Here is a 21,263-nt window from a genome sequence, read left to right as displayed (position 1 = left end):
CCCTCCAATTTTTTATTTTTTTCTCTTTTATTTCTTTTATTATCATGAAGGACCGTGTACGATCCTTACCCGTATTTTTCTTTTCATAGCGTTTTCTTTTCATTTTTTTCCTTGGTTAATGTGTAATGCTTTGATGGGTTTTTCTCGTTTTTCTTTTCATTTTTCTCCCCCTTTGGGTACACATATAAATACTTACATACATGTGAAATAACTACATCGGAAAGGTTGGAGAAAAGAGAGGTAAGATATTGAAGAGATGGCATAGCTTAGATAAAAGCGTTTAGATCATCGTTATGGTGGTCATTCTGAATGATATTGATAATGTTATTATCTTATTATACTCTCATGATTTATTAATATATATCGTTCCTAGAATTTTTCAAGTGTTCGTCTAGCTATCTACATACCGAAATACCTGAGTACCTAATATGTAGCTGTAGCATTGTTGATATAGCAGGTATTTAAGTTAAAATCATTTCAAGGGCCATATGTTCCACTACACTCAAATACGGAATACCGAGCCGACTCTGGATTCTCTCATCGAGGCATCGATCCAACCCTCAAAATTTAAATACGTATTAATACATCCTAAAGTAATTGTACTCTTGAACACTCTATACCATATTACACCGCATCGGCGTCGACTTTGAATTCAAGAATTTGATATTTGCCTTCGTCAACCTAGTACTAATTCAGTATAATTATCAGGCAACCGTCATGAATATCACTTCGAATTCGAAACAGACATTGAAAACTCTTCCCTTAGCTCAATCGATACATTCCTGTAGTCCGAGCAGTCAGTCGCAGCCTTACGTAAAAAAACAAAAAAAATATATTTCTCGTTAACCGATCATGCATTTCGGAACCTACCAAAGACTTTTATTCCGATCCGATCTACTCCGTGCTCCGTTTCCCGTTTCCGTTGCTGTGATCCCTGCTGTCTAAAAAGGGCATCGGTGCAGTGGTATGCCCTTTTAGGCCGTTTTACGCACACACACAACACAGAATTTTGTGTTGAGGCGGCGCTCTTTTGAAGAGTTTTTTGTGAGGGGGCTTTTAAGAGTATCACGAGATATTCACGAGATAATTCTATTAGTATCATTGGTAATGAAATAGTAATTTTTTTGAAAAGAGAGAGAAAGAAAAGGATTTTACCAGGAATATACGGGTTATGCTAATTATGTTTTTTAGTAAATTAATCCATCGGTGTTATAGGCCAACGAAGTCAAAAAAGTGGATATCTCAAAAGTTTTATTTCATGCAAAAGCAACGTATGTTTTGTTGTATTTTTTTATTATTTTTGCGTGGATGGAAATGATTGGATGTTAAACCATGTTACCAGCACGCCAGCTGCGAGAGCGAAGGATGAGAAAGGCAGCTGAGGAGGCTCTTTCAGCTATCGCGCTATCGATCCGTTCGATATCTCGGGTCGCGGGTTGGTCCCATGAAGGGAAAGGTCATGAGGGGCGGGGTCAGGCCGAAGAGCTCGCTTGAGAGGGGCACGTCACTGTTATGCACGATATCATTGGTCGCAAAAATAAAACGAAGAATATCTTCATAGTGTTCAAGATTCAACTAATTATTTTGAAGGAGAAGAATGGAAAAAGAGAAAAGCTGTCTTCAGCTCGTATTCGGTAGAAATCTCCGTGCCAGGCGGGGTTTTCTTCTTGGATTAAAATACAATTTAACTGTGAAAATAAAAATTATGCAAAATGCCGTGGTCCCATATTTTCTTATCCTGCACCCGTATACACACACAACCCCCCCTTGCAATTTGGATTAGAATTCCTCCCGTTTTGTGTATAGCCAGCCCATAACCGTATACTGATAGAAAGAAAGAAAGAAAGAAAGAAAGAAAGAAAGAAAGAAAGTAATGATGAATGTGCAATTTGTGATCTTTAGGTTTCCCTCCCATTTCGTATGAAAACAACGCCTTGAAACAAAAAGAAGAAAAAGAAAAGATAGCCCATTTGGAACGCCTGGAAGAAGAGGTGTGGAGACGTGTAAAGTGTTGTTATTAGGAGTGAGGTTTCATTTCAATCGCTCGATGGTAAAATTGTAATAAAAAGGGCCGGAGGAAAAGGAGAGGAACGCCTGAAGAACGAAAACTCCGTGATGAAAGATGCGAGGTCGCTGAAGAAAGAGATTGTGTCCGTTCTGTATATTTGCGAATGATGAAAGAACAAAGAGGCATGAAAAAGAGGAGTCGATGAAAAAAGACGTGTCGTTATCCGAGACATGAAAGCGATTGATTGAACGCCTGCCCCTTTCGGCGCTTTTGAAGAGAGGGATTCTCAGCGAATCCAGGGAACGTGAATCAACTCGGCGTATTTGGCTTCATGGCGAACAGGAGGATTCCACCATGGATGCTCCGATTTATTTGATTTTTGAGGAACTTGTGGCTCGTGAAGCTGTTTCTCAGAGAGCGATGTTTTAGAACGTTGACCTTGTTGGTTTTTGTACATCTTGTGAGAGTAGAAGGAGGCGATGGAGACGCCGAGGATAGCTAGTGGAGCTTTCATTGTGATGATTGTCGGATTGATTTTATTTCGATGTGTGAATCTGAAAGTGACAGTTGGTTGGTTGGTTGGTGATGATGGTTGATTGATGATTGATTTAAAGAACGGTTTGGTGGTTTCCTTTATACCCTTCCCTGGACAAAAATAGGTGATGTGGCGTCGCTTATATATGTAGAAAATAGAAAATAGGGTTTATGACTGACCCTGAAGTGAAGGTTGAGACAGTCTTGGCGAACCCAAAAAGTCCAACACTGCAACACACTTTACGATGTCCTCACAGCGAAGATGTTTCTGATAATTTAATTATGAGCATAGATATCTAGGGGATTTGTGAAGTAAGGGCCCTTTCCGTTAGATAACAACCGTTGGATTGTTTGTTCATTCCTAACCTCCTACAATAGTATTACTAGTGGTTTTGTGTTGCAAACGCAGCCAACATTGAATTGGCTGTGTTTGGGTGTTCAGGGGCTAATGAATTTAGCTTGGTAGTTACAGTATACCCCTTGAAGATATGCAATAAGAGGAGCTGGCTAGTAATCCGGCTTGGTAGAATTAATTTTGGGTCAAGCCCGAGGTGTGGCTAGTGGTGGGGAATCACCATCACCCAATGCAATGCTCCTGCTGGTCAACACTGAGCTTTGTTTTAGTGTATGCAGAGTTTGTCATGCAGTGTCACTTAACTTCAGGCATCTTTAGCTTTTTCACAAGTAGAGGGTGGTATCTATTGTATAAACTACATACAAAAATAAGGGCGGGTTACAAGATCGATACTTTTAAAGGAATTCCTGTTAATCTCAATTGTAATAGCCTTACGGTCGTCGAGGAATCCTGTGGGGTAAAATCTGTAAAAGGATAATTAGATAACGAGACTAGGATTCTTTATTCGCGGCGATGTTCGAGGTTTCCATTTACTAAGTTTTCAATTGAAAGCTCCTCCAGAGCTCTACTCTTTCCTTTAAGCTACCGGTATACCTCTATATATTATAAACGAAGCTAAGCCACGAGCTAGCCTCCATGGAATACGCTATTCCGACTGGACTAGTATACACACCCTTGATCATTGAACGTTATCAGTCGTATTTACTAATCCGTCTATAGCCTATCTCTTTCCAGTGCATTAAGGATTATTGGAATGCTGAACAAATCGAAGAAATATGGGAGTTGAGCCGACCTCTCCAGTTCGACCCATTAGGATCCATCTATAAGACCATCCGATGGTTCGGTGGTGGTGTCCCAAAAGTGTCCCATCACGCAGTATTAGTCCGCTTGAAAAACGGGGCGTTTCATATCATTGAGCGAGGAAAGGAATGCATAGAAGGTAAAAAATATGCTACATAATTGATGTAGTGTTGTGAATTCTGCTGACGTTCGGTTGTCTCCTTAACCTAGGTTCAACTTTGGTTGTCGTTAGTATCTCCGGATCGGGGGCAACCATCGACGGCGTCAAATGGGGCACGATTAGTAAGGGAAGACCAGTAAAGGATGGTCCGACTATAAAACAATTGATAAAACTTCGAGATGAATATATTAACCTCAATTCGTACCACTGGATGAAGGAAAACTGTCAGAAATTTGCCATAAAGGCTACTCTGGGTGTACTGGACTATGAGAAAGAAAATCTAATTCGTAAAGTTTTCCGGTGGAGGGTTTTGAAATTGGCATTTGCGGGGTTCCTAGCGATTTTACTTGCGAGGTGGTGGCGGCTGCGTTCAAGAGTTCAATATAACCAAGGGCGTTCTGACAGTCGGGTGGAACGAGATTTAGAGGTTGGAATAATTGACGGCGTCCCTGTTGAGGAGGCGGATTACTCACGAGATTTGAATCAAATCGAAGGGACCGAGGTGTAACAATAATAGACCTTACAAGTAATATATAATCAGTCTAGTTACTAAGAGAATATTACTGATTCACTCAGTAGCTATTGCTGGAAAGCTTAAGAAGGCACAACCATTTCAATTTGAGAATAGGCACACCTTAGCTTAGGCCTACATGAGAGGCCTGGCAGCTTTATTAGCCTAGGGTCGCTCACCTCCGCCTTGGAGGTACATGGAGTTCAGCCTCTTTTAACCCCTGCCCAACACGGTTTGCGTCGATCCATGTTGCAGTTTGGTTGTTACACCACGCTAGTCTAGGGGGCAGCAACCTGAGCATACATTGGTCTGGTAGAGCCTTCGCTGTCTAGAGCTAGAGAGGGAGGTGGGGTGGACGCAAAGGCACTTATCAAGATCACTGATGAAGATTTTAATGAATTAGGAACCTTAAGGATGCCGGATGGAACTCCTATGTTATGTTCTAGGTCTAGCAGTTACCGAGTAGTAGATAATATATGATAGTAGGTGGACAATCTCTTAAATTTGGGTGTTGACTGTATGGCCATATATATGACGCCATGGCTATGGTTGTATTCAACAATTATCAATTGTTTATGTACATATGTTGTCAAATTATGAAAAAGTAAAGATTTCTTTTCAATTTATCGCCTATTCTCCTGAAGTAATTGGGACATGTTTTATATGATTCCTATAATATGTAATACGACAATACTTATAGACAGGATAACCCGACGGTATTCGTAAAGCAAAATAGTTTGAATGCTGAAGATGATAAATCCACATCCCGAATTCGCAAAATCGCTCCGGAATTGTGCAGACGAAGTCCTTAATTTCCATAGAATAATCTTGGGAGATGAAATGCTCCGCTATTATCAGGTGCTCTAGAGCTCTTACATAATGGAAACGGGACTGGGCTCTAGAATTCGGTATCATAGGTATCGATAGAAATACAGCACACTAGTAACTGGCTCAAACGAAGCTTCCTTGACCGCATTTCTTGGCTATTCAAGCTTTGGCTAAAAGCTGCTGGGTCACATATCTAGCTCGGCAGACCAACTTACTACAAATCGACACTATATCATCCTAAGCCCCAGCGAGCGAGGGGTGTGGATGCAAACTTGATCAATTGAGCGAGGCTACGACATTTCAGCCGGGCCTTGGCGAAGTTGCAACATCAAGTCGGGTGCGGTTGGGATGGACTTTGACTGGCTGATGATGCATCAAAGCATGCATGGTGGGATGTGATATTCGGCAGGTTCCTTTCATCCTTAGGACTTCCGATATGGATGTTTATTAGGTTGGGTTACATGCATATTAATATATTCCTTTGGTTTTGAGGTTTATATTATGGAAGGCCAGCGGATGCGAAGCCTGGTAGTAAATACAATATTCGACTTGACCAACCACCTGCAACTGCTGGAATACCAAACACTATAGCTGTCCCGGTCATGGATCCGTCGCTACTACCTCAAAAGGGGTTTCAGCATAGTCTGTCAAAGTAAGGATTTAAAATTAGGAACTTAAGAGAATTCACGCTAATATGGCTGTATATATATTAAAAAAAACAGGTGTTCTGGCGAAATTATACGTAATCAATATCTTCATGTCGTTGAATATGTAAATCCAGTCCAACAGCCAGATTTCCCGGTACAAGCAGCACAAAGGGATCGGTACGCAAAGATCTATGCATCTTTGCAATTGGGACCAGTTTTAGTCGAATCCAATCGTCAACGAGATTTCCTTTTAAACCCCGATCTCGACCTCGAGCAGCTTATCATACCAACGAAGTATCTGAACCCCGGTATACAGCAAGTATGCTCATCAGATAAACTATGCTGTTTGAACAATCCATGGTTGTACCCAGAGCCGAATACGGGGGGAAACAGTGGCGATGAAGAATACGGCGAAACCCTTAGACGACAAATTAATGGCGACATATGTACATGTTCTTCGTTTGCCAGTAAACCGAAAGCTCGTCCGGCGTGGGGATAACGATATAACACTCTACATCCTCAACATAGTTGAGGAGTCTGGCGACGAGACAAACTCTACAGTACTGACATAAGCACAAAAATTTGTACCCCACTTACGAGGGATATAGCTAGCTATAGTATTCTTTTCGAGAAAATTATATTCATGAATGTTAATTTCTCTAACTAACCGAAGGTGTTGAGTGGACATGTACTGTATCGTGGCCACGCTGGGACAGCTCGAGCTCTGGGCAATATGCCGGCGTGCCATGTTGGTAATTGCGCAAGCTGCTTGTACAACAAAGACCCAGCAATAATATTGAAGTTCTTGTTAGTTTCATACGCATATTTAGGGGTGTCTGGCCTGGACATCCTGGCGTATAAGGAATATCGACGAGCTTGAAACATGTCCATACAACATGAACAAGGACTCCAGTACCGCGGTTACGAGAGTAACTTGGGCAGCGCTCTGTTGACTATCTTTGCATATCTTGTGGTACACGAGTGCAGTGTCGATATCGATCTTGTCGAGATCCTAGATTGTGATTAGATTCGGTAGTTACACAAGGCTGGACGGATTCGGTTCTTAGGCCTGAAAACTACGGCTATACTCCGCTCAAATGCATGCATTACAGTTATACTCTTTCACATCAACATCTAGCCTCGAGACTAGAATCAACATCATCACCATCGATATCACCCACACCACAACTTAAGCACTTAAATCCACAATTGTATAGGAAGGACCTGAGCAGCTACGCCACCACGTAACCAAGCTTTACTAGTCCGTCTTTACAACGCCAATTACTCCCCTGGCCCTGTATGGACTTACGTTGTCTACAAAATTTAAAACCATCGCAAACGATATATATGTGCTATGAGTGCCGCAATGATATCGTTAGAAGTGGCGGGATTTATAATCGCTCTCGCTCCCATTTTGACGTCCCCCTTCTCGTATTTTACATTATTTGTACGCCTCTACGGAGTCGCGGGGATATTTGTTTTCTTCTTTGGAAGCATAACGACTTGGAGGACGCAGCTTGAAGTTTTATCAGGTATGCGGGATGAAGACGCGTTAGCATTCAAAAAATGGATAATCGATGAATGCAACATGACTGCTATCACGGTAAGAAACCCCCCCCCCCCACATGATTACGACGGATGGCTATCGGTGCAACATATCGATTATTAGACTACATGGCGATATATATTATACTAAGTAGTCTTAATAGGGAGCAATCATTGCGCAACTTGTTATATCTTCCCTCTCGCTGGACCTCCTCAACGAAACTCATTGGTCAGCCCGTGCCTGCTTTATGTACAGCCTTGTGGCATCCCTTATGGCGGTATACTTTGCAGCGACGCAGTCACGGAAAGTTGGTATCCTGTTTAAGGGCAAGGACATCAGGTCTTGGATGAGAAAAGGACGACCGGACTATACAGAAGAACTTATTTTGGCAATAAGATCGGCTGAAAGTCTTGAGGACCACGAAAATATCCGGAGGGGAGAATACAAGCGATTTAAAGATAGGAGAGCCGCGCGGAAAGGTCTTCGAGCGCAAAAAGGGTTTGGGTGGGATGAAATAGACCACTTAATTTCTGTCAACATCACACCGGCTCTTACTTCACTACTATCGCTATCGGCCCCATCGATGCTACTCTCCAATTCGGTCTTCACGTTCTTGACTGGTATAGGGATATACCTTGGATTCCTTTACACAAGGCAGCTGGGTTTAGGTTCTGCTTTCGATGATGATCGCAATGTTTTTATCGTTTATGTTGTAGGGTTGGGTGTTTGTGGTATGGTATATTACATTGCTAGCAGTGTGAGGGCTGATATTCGAGACTTGACCTCGGCTTGGGGACTGTTGGCTTTTGATCGCGAGTTAAGAAAGGGAGTGGACACCCGGCGTGAGATGTTGACAGCCGCGTTGGACAAGCTAGGGGTTCAAGAAACAGTGTAGGGCCTTGAGAAGATGTACTCTGTAACTAAATGAGGTGTTCACTTAACGTTTTTGTTGCATGTTGTTGTTCATCCATATCCAGGTTAGTGAGCGAGTGGGGTCCTCGAGTGCTACAAAGTACATTTGTAAAGTCACGTGTTGAATATGTAGTTTGACCTGAGACTGTGTTGAGACGATTGACCATAGTCACCGTGGCAACGCGGGGCTTTGATTGGACCAGGTGCTGGAACGTAAACAGACAACAAAAGTGGCTTAGTCCTGTCTGTTTCCGTTAGGCTCAGTAGAGCGAAGCAAAGCAAAGCAAAGCAAAGTAAGGCAAAGCGGAGCACATGCAGAGAATAATATGTCCGCTAAGTTAAAAAGTAATAACTGGAATGGCGCACCCAATCGAAGATGCATCACAATTCCATCTAGCATCTCTGATATACCCCCCTCCCACGATCCTGAGGACCCTCCAGGGCTGTTAACGAGTCGGCCCGGAATTTAACCGTCGACGGCTTCACCTCGCGAGTACCAGCGCTTCTTATTCTTTTACCTGAGGAGTAGTAGACCGTACTAGTATCACTTGGCGGGCCAGCGCTTTTTGTTGTCAACAGAAAGAAGCCTGATCGCATTCGCAGATTGAGCTTCGACTGAGTTCTCCACCCGACCGACTGGTGTACTCCACCTCCATCGTACTTTCACGATCGTCATAATCATCATAATCATCATCAGGGCATCGATCAGCATCGATGAATCAAACAATTCCACAATAATAATAAAGCGCTTTCTGCTCTCTAACTACTGAGGCATCATCCTCGATGTCATCGTATAACATGTACCCCTCCTCCCCGGGGAACCGCCGCAATAGTTATCTCAACCAAACCTCCCACCACACTCGCCAGCTTTCAACGTCGTCTGTCGCATCAGGTGTATCGTCTGCTTACGGCTCCAACTACTCGACTCAGTCGATTGGTTCCATGCCTTCTCAAGCATCGACAAACTCGTCGGTGCCCTCCGTCTCCCGATATAATACAGATGGCGTTGTTTCTTCATCAACATCATCATATCTCAACAAGTACAATCTGAACATACCATCTTCGCCGGGGTCTGGGTCTCATTATACCAGCCGTCACCACCCGGATCCGTATTCTCCTCTCGAAAGTCCGGTTGCTAGTCCCACCGGAACGCCAACAAAAGGGGGGCACTACACAAGGAATCTTGGTGTGTCACAAACACCAGAATCTGCTGCTCGGAGGCTGGATTTTTCATCAAATAATACTACACCTCGCGGAAGTGATATCCAAGGTTATTACACGCCATCGGCGACCCCAACTACCGATCAAGCTTTGTCGAATGCCATTTCAGAGATTACTTTGTCGGAGAGAGATCCTTCAACTCGAAGAATGTCTCAGCGGCCGACTAGCATGATTCTTACTGGCGCATCTGGCGTTGCGACTTCTGCCGACTTGAAGGCTTTGAAAAATTCATCTGTTAGCCATCTTCGGACCCTTTCCGAGACTGGTGAACAAATCGTTGCTGCAACTAAGGCTCACGATGTCGTCGGACTTCATGGTAGAAAGGCTTTCAAGAAAATGAACATTAATGATGGTAGAAATAACTGGTCCTCTGTCACTTGGATGGATGCTCAGAGAAAGTACTTGAAAGCTTACGAATACCTCTGTCATATCGGTGAAGCAAAAGAGTATGTCATACGTCATATGAGTTTGTGGGATGTGAAACATTGACCTGGTAACTGACTATAATGCCTGTGGTAGATGGATCGAGCGTTGTATCGACGAGGAGATCCCTCCAATTATCGAACTGGAAAATTATCTTCGAAATGGAATAACTCTCGCCCGAGTCACTCAAGTCTTCGCGCCGGAATTGGTTCCACGTATATTTACTGACCCCAAACTTCAATACCGCCATACAGACAATATTGTTCGGTTCTTCAAGTTTATCAGACGCGTCGAATTACCCGAGGTCTTTTACTTTGAACTTACCGATCTTTACGACAAGAAGAATATCCCAAAGGTCATCTATTGTATCCACGCCCTAAGTTACTTGCTGTTGAGACTGGGCTTTACGGACTTTTCGATTGGGAATCTTGTTGGCCAACTCGAGTTTACAGAAGAAGAACTACATAGCACTCAACGGGGACTGGACCAGGCTGGAGTATCCTTGCCAAGTTTCAGGGGTGTCGGGAAGCATTTCGACGAAGAACCTCAGGAAACCGAAGAAGAACGAATTCAGCGAGAACTCGAAGAGGTAGAGAGTGAAGTGATACAACTCCAATCGGCCGTCCGTGGGGCACTGATCAGAGTTGCCCTAGGGTGGATGATGGACGACTTGTGGTCTTGTGAACCCGAAGTTTTGGATCTCCAGTCCCGAATCCGTGGAATGTTCGCTAGAGAGAGCTTTGCTTATACTTTTGAGATGAGCGGCTGGGCTTCTGATATGCAGGCTCTTGTCCGGGGTCTTTTGATCAGAAAAGCTATGGAAGATAAGAAGCGATCGCTCAAGAGGAATTCCAAATTGTTTGCAAAGTTGCAGGCTATACAGCGTGGTCAGCAAGTTCGTGAAGGTCTCGCACAGCAGAGGAAAAAGTTGGAGCAAGCGGCTCCAGCCGTTACCAAATTACAATCAGCGATCCGCGGCGCTTTGTTTAGAAATGACCTCGGTGCACACATGGACGATATCTACGAAGGCGAAGCCGATGTTTCCGGATTGCAAGCCCAGATCCGAGGCATGCTTACTCGCAAGGTGCTCGCCGACCAAGAAGCCGAATTACAACAAGCCAATAAGCAAATCGCTAAACTCCAAGCTATTGCTCGAGGAGTGATGTACAGGAGCCGAAAAGCTAGCGTTATGAACAAGCTGCAAGCAAAACCTGGGTCTTGGGAAGCGATTCAAGCTCGTGCCCGGGGTATACTGTACCGCCGAAAGCATGCCGAGCTCAAGAGACGACTACAAACCGCCTTACCGAGTATCATCAAGTTTCAGGCAGCCATCCGTGGTGCATCGGTTCGACACGAAATCATGGGCCACCAAGACGAGCTTTACGACGAAGAAGAACCTGTGGTGGATTTGCAGAGTAGCATCAGGGGTATGCTCACCCGTAAGGCACATCAGGCCAAACTTACCGCTCTCAATGCCCAAGTCAGCAAGATCACCGAGCTTCAGGCTCGTGGCAGAGGTGCACTTATGAGAGGAACCAAGAATGTCTTTGTTGCCGAGATGATCACTCACCACGAGGAAGAAGTTACCGGGCTCCAAGCTTGCATTCGAGCAGCTCTGGCACGAAAGGCTGTTCGTCATACTGTCGAGGCTGTCATTGATGAAGAGCCTGAAATCGTCGATGTCCAATCCCTCATCCGAGGAGCGCTCCAGCGTAAGGTCTTCCACGGAAAGCTCCAGCATTATAGGCAAAATATGGACAAAGTTATCAAGCTCCAGAGCTTTGTCAGGGCCAAACAGCAGGGTGAAGCTTACCGAAGTTTGATGTCCGGCAAGAACCCGCCCGTCGGAACCGTCAAAAACTTCGTTCATCTTCTCAACGACAGTGACTTTGACTTCGACGAGGAGATGGAGTTCGAATCAAAACGCAAGACCGTTGTTCAGCACATTCGACAGAACGAACTACAAGAACAATACATTGAGCAACTCGACGTCAAGATTGGTCTCTTGATCCGCAACAAGATCACATTGGACGAAGTCATCAAGTATCAAAAACTCGGAGGGAATCATGGTATTCTGCTCGGAAACACTGAACTGGGATCCTCCGACCCGTTCGACCTCAAGGCCCTCAACAAGAACTCACGAAGGAAGCTCGAGCTCTACCAAATCCTCTTCTTTGCACTTCAGACCCAGCCCGTCTATTTGTCTCGCATGTTCCAACGTGTGCGCCAAGTTGGGACCGCTGAAAAGGATTTGAAGAGACTTGAAAACTTGATAATAGGCTTATTTGGTTATGCTCAGAAGAGGCGAGAAGAGTACTACCTGCTCAAGCTCATCGCTAAGAGCATACGGGATGAATTGGATGCATCACAAGAACCACAAGACTATCTCCGTGGAAACTTCTTCTGGAGTAGACTAGTTGTTAACTACATCCGCTCACCACGGGACCGAAAATACATGCGTGACTTTTTAGGACCTATCCTTAAGGGACGGGTTGTTGATAACGACGCGCTTGACCTCGAAAGTAACCCACTTCAAATATACATGAGTTCCATCAACAACGAAGAGCTGAGCACGGGAAGGAAGAGTCAAAGACGCAGGGATATTACTCCAGAGGAAGCAATTCGAGATCCTGATACAAGGAAGGAGTTTGTGCAGCATCTCGAGGAATTACGCGACCTCTGCGATAGCATCCTTGATGCGATTGAGGAAAATGCTGCCAGGTTGCCCTATGGTGTGCGACATCTTGCACAAGTTTCACATGATGCTCTTCTCTTGAAGTTCCCACAAGAGCACCCAGATGGCATTATGCAGGTCGTTGTTCACTTCTTCTTCCTCAAATACTTCAACCCAGTTATTTTGAGCCCGGAAACTTTTGGAATCATTGATAGGAGCCTTGCCCCCGCGCAGAAAAAGAACCTAACAATTCTGAGCAAAGTGCTCAGCAACATTAGTGCTGGAAAGCTGTTCTCGCATGGTGAAGATGTTTATTTGCAACCCATGAACAACTATATGAATGAAGCTATCGGGCGGCTCTTGTCTATCTTCAGAAACAGTAAGTTACAAAATTTCCACTGATCCCGTAGGTAGATGTCATCACTAAGATCCGAATAGTTATCCAAGTGCCCAACGCAGAGAAGCAATTCGACATGGACGAGTTTGATGACCTAACTTCCCGACAGAAGCCGACATTATTCATCAAGATGGTCGATATCTTTGCTCTTCACGCAATGGTATCCCGGGAGATGGATTTCATGGCGCCTGAGCGAGAGGATCCTCTCAGGGACCTTGTCAGGGAGCTCGGTAATGTTAAGAATACGGAAATGGAGTTGGCGAGTGTTTCTAGCAGCGAAATCTGCCTTACTCTAGATCCAAGGCTCAGCAAAGTCGAAGGTAGGCCAATCAGATATATTAACAAGCTAAAGCGCCATACTAAGATTTTTTTTTTTTTTTTTTTTTCGCGTAGACCCCGAGAGCAACATCAAGGCCCTGTTCACCGAGACCAAGAGATGTGTTCTGTACATCATAAGGGTTCAAACAGGCACGGACCTCATGGACATCCTCGTCAAGCCAGTTACAGATGAAGATGAATATAAGTGGCAACAAGTCATCGCTGAAGATGCCGCCGACACTCGAAAGCGCGCCGCCTACTCTGACCATATGCCAACCCACCACACATTGAGCGATATCAGTCTAATGACTTATAGCGAATTGAAGAAAACGGCATTGGAGAATGTGTTGAAGCTGGAGAAGACCGGCAAGATCACAAGGAAGAACCAATTCCAGGACCTTCTAAATGCTATTGCGATTGATATCCGGACAAAACATAGGAGAAGGGTGCAGCGCCAGCGAGAGTTAGATGGTGTCAAGCAAACTTTGAGCCACTTAGGCGAGAAGGCGAGGTTCTTAGACGACAAGTTGCAGAGTTACAACGACTATATTGAGCAAGCTATGTTGACATTGCAAACAAAGAAGGGGTATGTCTCTATCATGAGTATAGCAGAACCGGAAGGGTTGCTAACATATATTTCTCTGGATATAGGAAGAAGAAGACTATATTGCCTTTCACGAAGCAGTACTTCCATCTCAAAGAACTCCAACGCTCCGGCCGGGTGCCGAAGTTCGGCAGCTACAAGTACAGCGCACATAACCTAGTCGAGAAAGGTGTCCTAGTCTCGATGGAGGGTTATCATCATTACGATAAGATTAACTTCACCCTCAGCTCTGACGAAGTCGGGGTTTTCCTTATCGAAGTTAGCCAGGGTGCTATGATGCTTCCCGGCGGCAGCGCAAAAATCCCATTGGATGATTTGTTGCAGGTAGGTTTGATTCCAAGTTTATAGCAAAATCTCTAGGGCTGAAGCTAATTGACCGTAGGCACAATATAACAATCATCAATTCATGACCTTGTTTGAGGGCATGTGTAAGTTGAATGTGAATCTGTTCTTGCATCTTCTGTTCAAGAAGTTCTATAAGGATGGCTGAATGAGTTGAATTGGTTTCTACTCTAACGCTCTCCTTTAATTCTCTGAGTTTCCTTTGGGCCTGCTGGATTGGCTCTTTTGTTGACTATATTCTTGGCTCGGCCCTTACGAGTAGCGTATTTTTTACAGCATAGTTACTTCTTTTTACTTCCTAGTTCTTCATCATGGGTGGCGCGTTATTCGATGATCAGGGGTTAGATAGAATGAGGCACGCTGTGACGGCCGTTTTCTCTCTCTTTTTTTTATTTCATTTCCTTTCTTTTTTTCGTTGAAAGAGGTATATGCGCAAAATGAGTGTTAACGTCGATGTCTTTTTCCCCCAACCTATTATATCCCATTTTGTCTCAAGTCTGGCGGTTTGGAAGATTGCATGCTCATATACTGATATCCTGTCCTTCTGTCCACCTCAAGTTTTGCGCTTGGAGTACTTCTCCCGTCTTGTTCTAGCGGGCGTTTTTGAATTTGTTGGCTTTTGTGTAACCGCTCCTTTATTTTTGTGCTCTTTTGTATGGCGATTGACTCGATGGGTGGTATACGTATACGATGCTACTAATATGAGTAATTACCTAAACTTAGATATATATCGAATATATAATATCGGCTGAGCTGGCCGTTTTTGATTTCATGGTCTTCCTTACTCTTGTTTGAAAGAGGTAACATGAATCTTCGTTGTGGTACTTTCGGATTCCAACTTAGATCTACTTATGACTTTGAGACTGCCTACGACTACTACTTATGCATGTAGAAGTTGATGTTGTGGTCTCGGGGACGCTCACCTCCGCCTCGAATTAGCGTTGAGCTCGTGGTTTTGTCGAAAGCGGTAGGCTAAAAGTGGATTTTTCGACACTCTGAACTATTTAAGCTATAAAGCTAAGAAAGGTTTAGGCTTCGAAGCCTATTTTTGTGTTTCAAGACGTCATTAGGGTTGTAAAGTCCCCGTCTGATAAGAAGGATGTATCGTCATACAGATCGGATGATCTGAGCCTGATGGGGGTTGTATACTAGGTATATATTGTGCCATATATTCACTGACAAGTCCGTGGCTGGTTACTGATCACTGAGTACTCTATCGTCACCTCATCATCGTCATAAGTCTCTTTCTTCTTCTCATTGAGATACAACCTCTCGAGTCTATCACCCCACAGAGTCTCTTCATACCAATTGAAAGAAGGAAACAAAAGAATTGATCAACAATATTCAAAATGAAAACATCGCTTTTTACTACTATCGTTGTTGCGGTGTCCCCGTTGCTTGTTACACCAGGGTTAGGGCTTCCGGTTATGAATGATCTGGAAGGGTTGGAATACCAACAGCAGCAAGAGGGAGGAGGATTGCCAGATATTTGGGGGTGTAGTTCGCAGGTTGAAAGTTTGTTGGCTATGAGACGGTGGGAGGGGGGTATGTATCTCCTTTCTCTCTTTCCTTTTGTACCTATTTATTTCCTGTCTGCTGGTATTTTATATTGAAGAGATAATTGTGCTAACTTTGACGTTTTTTGTACGGCTGGGTTGTCAGAAGCTGAAAAGATTTTACAGAAACAGAAGGCGTATTTGGCGGATAATAGGGAGAATTTGTCTAGTTGTGTAGAGTTTGAGGAGGGAAGTGTGGAGGAGTGTGTGACATTGGGAAAAGAGAGTTCGGGTAAGAATAGCCAATTTATTCGTCATATTATGTTCACTTTTCTTTTTACTGATGTACTTTTCTTTTATGAAAACTCTAGGAACTTTGCCGGAGGTTTATATTAACCATATCTGTCAACTGTGCATTAAGCTCGAAGATAGGAGAGTCCTCTGGTTTTGATATCAGATTAGGGGTATTGTGGCTATGGAATGTGCCGAACTGAATGGTCTTATATGTGCTCATGTTCGGTATGAGCTCCTTTCAATTGATGACATCAGAATATGAGACCAGTACTAGTACTCGAGTCAGTGATAGGAAAAGGATAGAAAACGTGCTCAGGTTCTGAAGCCATGAGAGAGGGAATGAGCAAACATTTTCATGTGCGCCGGATGGCCGGATTGCATGCATGTTTACCACCTGGGGTAGTTCTTTTTAAATTTATTTAGATGTATGGATAAAGCCTAGATTCACTTATACGAAAAATGCCACTCTTCGTTCGAATTCGCTGAACGTCGAAAAAGGGTCAAGATGCGGGTTGATGGAAATATCAAGTGGCAGCAGCTTCTGGCTGTTATTGCTACCTTGAAGGGATACCACGTGTCTGCGAATGGTGACGACGTCGAGAACGCCAATCCTGGTGGTAATGGTAACGGTAACGGTAACGGTGGCGGGATAACTCCTACATGGGGACAAAGCCCAAGTAGAGGGTTTACATTTCCAAGTCCGCCTTATACACCTCAAACTGGGATACAGAATACTCTTGATACTAGCAGGACTAGTCATAGTGGTATGGCAAATAGTCTAGCTTCAGGACGAGGCAATAGTTTCCTACTACCACCAAATGCAAATCCTTTACTCAGCCAGCCTGGGAGAATATTAACGTCGTCCTACCGACCGCCGAATTATGATAATAGTTATAGCATACATCGCAGCAATAACAATAGCAATAGTCCAGATAACTCTGGATACGATAGTCCTGATGAAGATCTTCCGGAAACCGAACCGGATGAGCTATTATACCCGAGAATAGGCCAGCGGACATCGCTTTTCTCAGATAATCCGAGTCGAATGTTAGAAAAGGGTCTGTTTGATAGAGGGTCGACGACTCCAGGGATGACTTTGGGGACTGCTATTAAGGCTCTGGGGATCAAAGAACCCGAAGAGAATATTAAAAATATCTGGCCCTTAATTGATCTACAGAAAACACCGCCAACTAGTGAAGCTAATACCCCCCGTTATGATCTTATAAGCGGACAGACTACACCGCGGTATGATCTTAGTGGGCAGAATACACCACGTTATGATATGAGCGGGGGTTTTACATCACGTCACGATAGTAGGCGGACGTCGAGATATGGAAGTCCACTTGCGAGAGATAGGTTCACGATAGCGGATCCGATCTCGGTAGCTAGTATGGGGGACGATGAAGGGAATGTTGAGGATGATGAAGAAGAAGAATTGGCAGTGAATGTACCGGTGTTTGGAAGGGCGACGGATTACCCTGGCTTGGAATTTACGGGGCCGAAGAAAGTTAATCCAATCGATGTTGATACGGGGACTATTTTTATATGTGAGTTATCAAATCATGGTTTTATATTTTATATCGCTATATCTACACTTACGTTACGGATACTGATTTTATATGATTGATGGGAAACAAAAGCGGCAACTACAGAGAAAGACATTCCAGCCGAGCCAGGGATTCCATCCCTACAATCAATCCCACAGGATACGACTGACCCGTTATATCCAAAAGCGTTCGTGATCACACCCGGCGGCGCCAGCAGCGCAGCAACAAAAATAAACGCTATCGTTAGCGAAAAGAAGGATTACCTGGGAAACCCTCAGATGATACTAGTGGCCCAATATCGAGACGTTAACCCTAATCCCAGCAAATGGATTGTAGACAAAGCGAATGGCGGGGTCCTTCGACTCGCCGGTACTCCTTATTTCGTTTATTTATGTCACAGACCTAGTGAAAAGGTTCCGTTTCTGGTAGGGAATTGGAATGAATTTGACAAAGTCTCGAAGACTTGTGTTGGCGAGAATACAGGTTACTTCTATTATATGGGATGGGAAGTAGTTCCGTCGACGCCAAAAGCCGGGCTTCCTGCAACGGCTGCTGAGGCTGAAGTACAATTCAACAACCCCAAGTTAAAGTCGCTTAATAAAGAGGGAGTCTTCAATATCAGATTCCCTCCGGGTGATAAAGACTATTTATGGGATACTGCTAAAGACGGCCGAATTAGGCTACCAAGATATGTACAGGTTACGACATTGCCCAGTTCAAAGGTTAAACAGGTAGTCGGGACCGCGATGAGCGAGGACCGTCGGTTTTGGATGTACGTGGGCAATGTGATTCCCACGGGGAATGACGTACCAAAAGGATGGACGGCCGCAGAAGTTTTGGCCGGGGATCCTATCCAGATACAGGGTGAGCCCAGATCTATCATAAGCATTAAGAGACTTATAATATAAGATGAACTCTAACGATCTTAGCCTCCGTACCAAGAAAATACCCGATGTCATGGTAAGAAATATATAGGACTAGGTCTCCTACTAAGTGTACAAATATCTCACAGAGCATCATTTTAGGTTCTTAACGGAGATTGATCCGAAGCGCTATACTTTTGGAACAGAACGTAAGTACGGAGCAGAGGTTGCTATGGCTAGTCTGGAAGGTTTTCCTAAGCCTGGTGTCTGGTCCTATAATGTTACGCGGAATCGGATATACAAACTGGGCACAAAAAGATTCATTTATACATGTAGGAGCGAGGATAAGGGAGGCGCATTTCTACTTTCTGGGCTTTACGCTGAGGCTTTGAAGGATTGTGGGAAAAAAGAGTAAGTTATTGTGCTATATCTCGAATGATTCTCTGGTTGAAGCTTGTTGATTGATTTAAGTATAACAAATGATAATTTTAATGGTCTTTTTTTTAAAAAAAATATAGTTGGATACATCCGATACACCCGAAGTTTGAAGATCATATTGGGAGCCATGGGCGACTTTCAGTATCTCTAGGCAGGGGTGTCTTATGGGTAACTCCGGATCCGGATTTTACGACACCGGGTTTAGCTTACAATGAAATGGGGGTACCGTTAGTTGGGAGGTTGATGACATTGGGGAAACCTGACTATAGCGGGATGTCGACCAAAAAAATTGCAGAAGCAAGGGAGTATAGAGCAGAGGCGACAATTATTACTGAGGTATTCGTGGTGGACGTAAAGAAGACCTATACGCAATAACCTGGCCTTGAGACTAACATTAATATATGGCCGTTTTTAGTCTCGAGGCCAGCAAAATGGCCGTTTAACTTGATATTTACCTAGGTATATTTAGACTATTATGTTGCATTCGAGTTGAATCAAAAGTGAATTTAGTCAAATTCTGTGTTGATGTTGTATTTATGAACCGTGTTGCACAGAACCGCCAAACTTTCCATATTTGGACCACACGACCGTCGAGGGCCCAACCCTACGCCCCCGATCCGGTTAGACCGCCTTCTCACACAAAGGACCCAGCCAACCCAAGCAAATTTGCTGGAATCTTGAATCTCGACGAACTATCACCAACATCGACGACGACACCCATCTATACCTCTCCCGACTTATACCTACCGACAACTTCCGAATCTTCATCACGTAAAGCTCCCCCTGCTGCAAATATCCGGCGTTAGGTCTTACGACGACGACGTTTTCGATTTCCTCGACAATAGGCAGTTTAGAGCTAATACAAGTCTTGCTATCGATTATAGTCTTCCAACAACCGCAATCATGCCTGGTGTTTCCGTTCGCGATGTACGTACAAAAAACCATTTCCGGGGGCTCAAAAATTACGATAGTTCAACTTTCTAAAGGGCTGGGATATCGGTGGTTTTTGGGAGGGGAATATTGCTGGATATTGGAGTGGACTTTAATGCTGATGGTTTATGGTGGTGGATATAGGTCCCTGCGCAGGATTTCATTGAAGCCTATGCCGCCTTCTTGAAGAGACAGGGCAAGCTGCCAGTTCCCGGTATGAGACAGCTTCAGGAATATATCTTTCGAGGATCTAGGAAACAGGAGAACTGATGGCTGGAAATTTCTAGGCTGGGTCGATACCGTCAAGACCGGTAACATGAAGGAATTGCCTCCTCAGTCCATCGACTGGTACTACACCCGCGCCGCTGCCGTCGCCCGTCACATCTACCTCCGCAAGCACGTTGGTGTTGGCCGATTAAGAAAGGTTCACGGTGCTACCAAGAACAGGGGTTCGCGTCCCAGCCATCACGTCGATGCCTCTGGAGGTGTCGACAGGAACATCCTCCAGTCTCTCGAGAAGATTGGTGTTTTGGAGCAGAACGAGAAGGGTGGCAGAAGCATCAGCCAGACCGGCCGAAGAGATTTGGATCGTACGTTGTCCCCGTATATTGTGGCGGAACGAAAGCAATTAGAATATTGTGACTTGAGATGCTAATTGATATTGATGATACAGGTATTGCCCAGACCACAATCGAAGCCGAGGAAGAAGAGTAAATTTGCTTTTTGACCTTTTGCTTTGTTCAGTCTTATCCTCTTGTCTATACCCACCTAATCCAAATCCTCGATTTACTCCGACCTTCATGGACTTTTCTATCAATCTCCGTCAAAAACCACCCCGTCGACCTGAAATCACTCCCAAACCGACCTCCCACATCTTATTCTTTCGTGCACCAAAAAAACAGGAAACGTCGTAATGAACATGACCTTTATACTTATTTTTGTCACACGGGGAAAAAGCTGCAACAACCTTTTTAACACATTTTTACATTTTCATTCGGCGTACCAATGGGCTGATTCTTTTTCCTTGTTCCCTGTAATATCGATGTTCCCCTTTTTTTCTTTCTTTCTTCATGAATATATATTTTTTCCATGATGGACGTCCTCTTTTTTTTGGCTGCCCACAAGCTAAATGGAGACGCAGGTTTTTTCCTCTGGGAATTGACTAGAACGAAGCGGATTCGAGAGAATTATAGACGTGGTATACTGGCACTACATCTTCATTCCTTATTATCTCCAACCACCGTGATGTATCAGTTGTAGTGACAAAAGCTCACCCGGAAACCGAATCACGGTAAATGCCATCGATGGCTGTAGAATGTGTAACTTTTGACAGCATTCTTGGCGGCTGTATCCTGCTTAGTGCTGATGCGGCTCGCAGTCTGCAAACGGAAAGGATGCATCGCCGCACCTTGTT

At 44.2% G+C, this 21,263-nt stretch overlaps 7 protein-coding genes across 7 annotated transcripts; 6 read left to right on the top strand and 1 right to left on the bottom strand.

The window, feature by feature from the left end:
• Nucleotides 1–2,294: 2,294 nt before the first annotated feature.
• AOL_s00080g159 (uncharacterized protein) lies at nt 2,295–2,522 on the bottom strand (the record flags this gene model as incomplete). The annotated part of the gene is made up of 1 exon (XM_011124534.1): nt 2,295–2,522. The coding sequence occupies one exon, from the start codon at nt 2,520–2,522 to the stop codon at nt 2,295–2,297; it is 228 nt and encodes a 75-aa protein (XP_011122836.1).
• A 1,011-nt stretch (nt 2,523–3,533) lies between these two features.
• Nucleotides 3,534–4,366, top strand: AOL_s00080g158 (uncharacterized protein; the record flags this gene model as incomplete). Its single annotated transcript, XM_011124533.1, has 3 exons — nt 3,534–3,560; nt 3,618–3,837; nt 3,909–4,366. 3 exons carry the CDS (start codon nt 3,534–3,536, stop codon nt 4,364–4,366), a joined length of 705 nt encoding a protein of 234 aa, XP_011122835.1.
• Nucleotides 4,367–7,432: 3,066 nt separating this feature from the next.
• On the top strand, nt 7,433–8,285 carry AOL_s00080g157 (uncharacterized protein; the record flags this gene model as incomplete). The annotated part of the gene is made up of 2 exons (XM_011124532.1): nt 7,433–7,447; nt 7,554–8,285. 2 exons carry the CDS (start codon nt 7,433–7,435, stop codon nt 8,283–8,285), a joined length of 747 nt encoding a protein of 248 aa, XP_011122834.1.
• Nucleotides 8,286–9,100: 815 nt separating this feature from the next.
• Nucleotides 9,101–14,429, top strand: AOL_s00080g156 (uncharacterized protein; the record flags this gene model as incomplete). The annotated part of the gene is made up of 6 exons (XM_011124531.1): nt 9,101–9,969; nt 10,043–12,999; nt 13,059–13,337; nt 13,411–13,921; nt 13,987–14,263; nt 14,322–14,429. 6 exons carry the CDS (start codon nt 9,101–9,103, stop codon nt 14,427–14,429), a joined length of 5,001 nt encoding a protein of 1,666 aa, XP_011122833.1.
• A 1,201-nt stretch (nt 14,430–15,630) lies between these two features.
• On the top strand, nt 15,631–16,228 carry AOL_s00080g155 (uncharacterized protein; the record flags this gene model as incomplete). The annotated part of the gene is made up of 3 exons (XM_011124530.1): nt 15,631–15,826; nt 15,944–16,069; nt 16,149–16,228. The coding sequence occupies 3 exons, from the start codon at nt 15,631–15,633 to the stop codon at nt 16,226–16,228; spliced, it is 402 nt and encodes a 133-aa protein (XP_011122832.1).
• Nucleotides 16,229–16,576: 348 nt separating this feature from the next.
• AOL_s00080g154 (uncharacterized protein) lies at nt 16,577–19,294 on the top strand (the record flags this gene model as incomplete). The annotated part of the gene is made up of 4 exons (XM_011124529.1): nt 16,577–17,618; nt 17,712–18,482; nt 18,631–18,892; nt 19,000–19,294. 4 exons carry the CDS (start codon nt 16,577–16,579, stop codon nt 19,292–19,294), a joined length of 2,370 nt encoding a protein of 789 aa, XP_011122831.1.
• A 528-nt stretch (nt 19,295–19,822) lies between these two features.
• On the top strand, nt 19,823–20,563 carry AOL_s00080g153 (uncharacterized protein; the record flags this gene model as incomplete). Its single annotated transcript, XM_011124528.1, has 4 exons — nt 19,823–19,846; nt 19,994–20,063; nt 20,137–20,439; nt 20,523–20,563. The coding sequence occupies 4 exons, from the start codon at nt 19,823–19,825 to the stop codon at nt 20,561–20,563; spliced, it is 438 nt and encodes a 145-aa protein (XP_011122830.1).
• Between the last annotated feature and the right edge of the window lie 700 nt (nt 20,564–21,263).

The sequence above is a fragment of the Orbilia oligospora genome (genome assembly GCF_000225545.1).
Source record: "Orbilia oligospora ATCC 24927 unplaced genomic scaffold scaffold00080, whole genome shotgun sequence".
Lineage (NCBI taxonomy): Eukaryota > Fungi > Ascomycota > Orbiliomycetes > Orbiliales > Orbiliaceae > Orbilia > Orbilia oligospora.
This window is presented reverse-complemented; position numbering and strand designations above follow the sequence as displayed.